The 2,190-nt window shown below is 50.9% G+C and overlaps 1 protein-coding gene across 1 annotated transcript in view; it reads right to left on the bottom strand.

Annotated features, from left to right (window-relative positions):
* Nucleotides 1–68: 68 nt before the first annotated feature.
* Nucleotides 69–2,190, bottom strand: part of CACNG2 (calcium voltage-gated channel auxiliary subunit gamma 2) — an 89,609-nt gene continuing 87,487 nt past the window's right edge. The window contains exons 3-4 of the mRNA XM_019515290.1: nt 1,565–1,705; nt 69–642 (exon numbers count right to left, since the gene is read on the bottom strand). Of these exons, the coding sequence (XP_019370835.1) occupies nt 107–642; nt 1,565–1,705 (677 nt within the window). The 3' untranslated portion in view covers nt 69–106. The remainder of the gene's footprint in view (nt 643–1,564; nt 1,706–2,190) is intronic.

Raw genomic sequence — 2,190 nt, 5'->3', positions numbered from 1 at the left:
CTCTCCCTCCCCTGCCCTCCCCCACAGCCCCCTCCCTTCTCCACCCTTCCCCATCCCTCCCACCTCCCGCCTGCTCCTTCCCCATTTTCAGCTCCTGGCGACGGCTTCATACCGGGGTGGTCCGGCGGTTGGCTGTGTTAGTGTGGATAGAGTCCTTGTTCTCTTTCTGGATACAGTTGTGAACTTGGAGGAAGCTGTTATCCCTGTCGGAATTGTAAGTGGCGGTAGGGGTAGTGGCAGCCTTCAGGGGGTCCCTGGTCAGGGTGTACATCGAGATCTCTGTTGATGGGAGGGTATTGAACCCTTTGATCCCGACAGGTGAGGCATCCCTGGAGTGTGAAGGCTCAGTGGAACGGGAGCTGGAGCGACTGCGTCTCTGATAGCGGTAGCGGTAGCTGGGGATGCGGGTAATGGCAGAGGACTGGAGGTAGTCCGTGGCACGAGCGTTGGCACGCAGCTGTTTGTGCCGGTCAATAAACATGTGGACAGCCAGCACTCCCACCATCTCAGCTATAATGAAGGACAGAGCCCCAAAGTAGAAGGACCAACCATAGGAGTAACTGTTCTTCTTGGAGTCACTCTTCGAGGGGTCTCCAGCGTTGGCTGATATGTACACAATGATGCCAATTATATTACTCAGACCTGCAGGCAAGGGGAAGAGGGAGAGGGAAACCATTAGAGTATCAGAGAGAGAAAGGCCACCTGCAGGGGAAAGGACTAAAGCTTTGGATCTTAGAGGCCTTCTCTACCCACAAGAATAGGCCATTGCTGGTGCGCCTGTCTGGTCAGAGCCACTTTGCCCTGCTTGAGGCCCTCAGTGGGGATCCCGAATGAGAGGCCTTCAGTCCGTGAATTCCCTGAACCTGAGACTTCATCCCACTATGGGATCTTCAGTTCTGCTTGCCATAGAGAAACCATCTCCCCCAGCAGGCATGGATGGGCTGCTCAGGCTTTACACTAATCCAATTCTGAGATCCTATCTTCCCAGCAGTTTGTCCCAGAAAAGCTCTTAATTCTGCCCTGAAGATTCACTCTCCCCCCTTGCTTCCTCTAGACAGGTTGGTAGCAATGAGGTTGCCACTTGGGTGGGGGTTCCATGTCTTGCTGATGTCTATCCAGTGTCAGAGTCCCTCTTTTCTGAAGGCATATAACTGAAAGGGAATGGAGCCATTCTGTTTTCTGCATGCTGCACTGGTAGATGTAGAGGATTTTCCCTGTAAGCAGGAGCTGCCATTTTGTGCTACTGTTCAAATGCAGAATGTCAGAGTAAGTCACTCACTCTCATGCTGACATTTCATTGGTTCTTTCTTGTTGGACATTTTTCTCCCAGCTGAAATAAAGCTCATCTAGACCCCAGCCTACACAGTGCCCTTTGTGTCCATTCAAACACATCACCCCCTTGCCCTTCTGCCCTTAACATTTCATTAACTGGGCAACTTGTCATTTCTCTCTTCCCTTGGCTGCATCTCCTTCATTATGCAGATCTCCTCTTTTATTATTTAATTATGATCTCCTCTCTTTTGCTGCCCTTTTCTCCCAGCCCTTTTGCCCCTTGCTTCTTTACCTGCAGACACGAAGAAGATGCCGGCACTAAGGATGATGTTGTGTCGGGTTTTGTAGAATTCGCTGGCTGCGATGCAGAGTCCACCCATGAAAAGCAGAATCACACTCAGGATTGGAAAAATACTAGAGGCCCTTACGGCCCCTGTGGAAAAGAAAAAGAAAGAGAGGGGAAGAGATAATAGCATGTATGTGAGAGAGAGGAAAATGGGAAGAGAAAACAATATGAAGAGACAAAGAAAAAGCAGTAGGGGAGGGAACAGAAGCAGCAGGAAAACAATAGCATGTAGCATGCGTGGGGGAGAAGGAGATGGAGAGAAATACAGAGGTGGCAGAGTGATTCAGAGAGGAATCAAGAGGCAGCAAGGGGTGGAGAGACAGAAACAAAGAGTGTCAGCCAAAGGGATAGATCTGGGGAAGGGGGGAGGTAGGGTGCATCAGTGTGGATGTATCCCATTTCTACTGCTGTCCCCAGTTGACCTGGACACATACAGAGTCCCAGAGCCAATCCAGCCAGGGGACACAGCTACATGGTGTGCCAGACTTGGCAGAGTCAGTGACAGTGGGCAGGTTTCCTCTTTTTGCATTTGCTGCTCTCCCAGTGTGACCTGACCAAAAAATGGCACCCAC

This window comes from Gavialis gangeticus, unplaced genomic scaffold, assembly GCF_001723915.1.
Source record: "Gavialis gangeticus isolate Ggan-Ray unplaced genomic scaffold, GavGan_comp1, whole genome shotgun sequence".
In the NCBI taxonomy this organism is placed as follows: domain Eukaryota; kingdom Metazoa; phylum Chordata; order Crocodylia; family Gavialidae; genus Gavialis; species Gavialis gangeticus.
The sequence above is the reverse complement of the archived record's forward strand: the minus strand, read 5'-3'. Positions and strand labels throughout refer to the sequence as shown.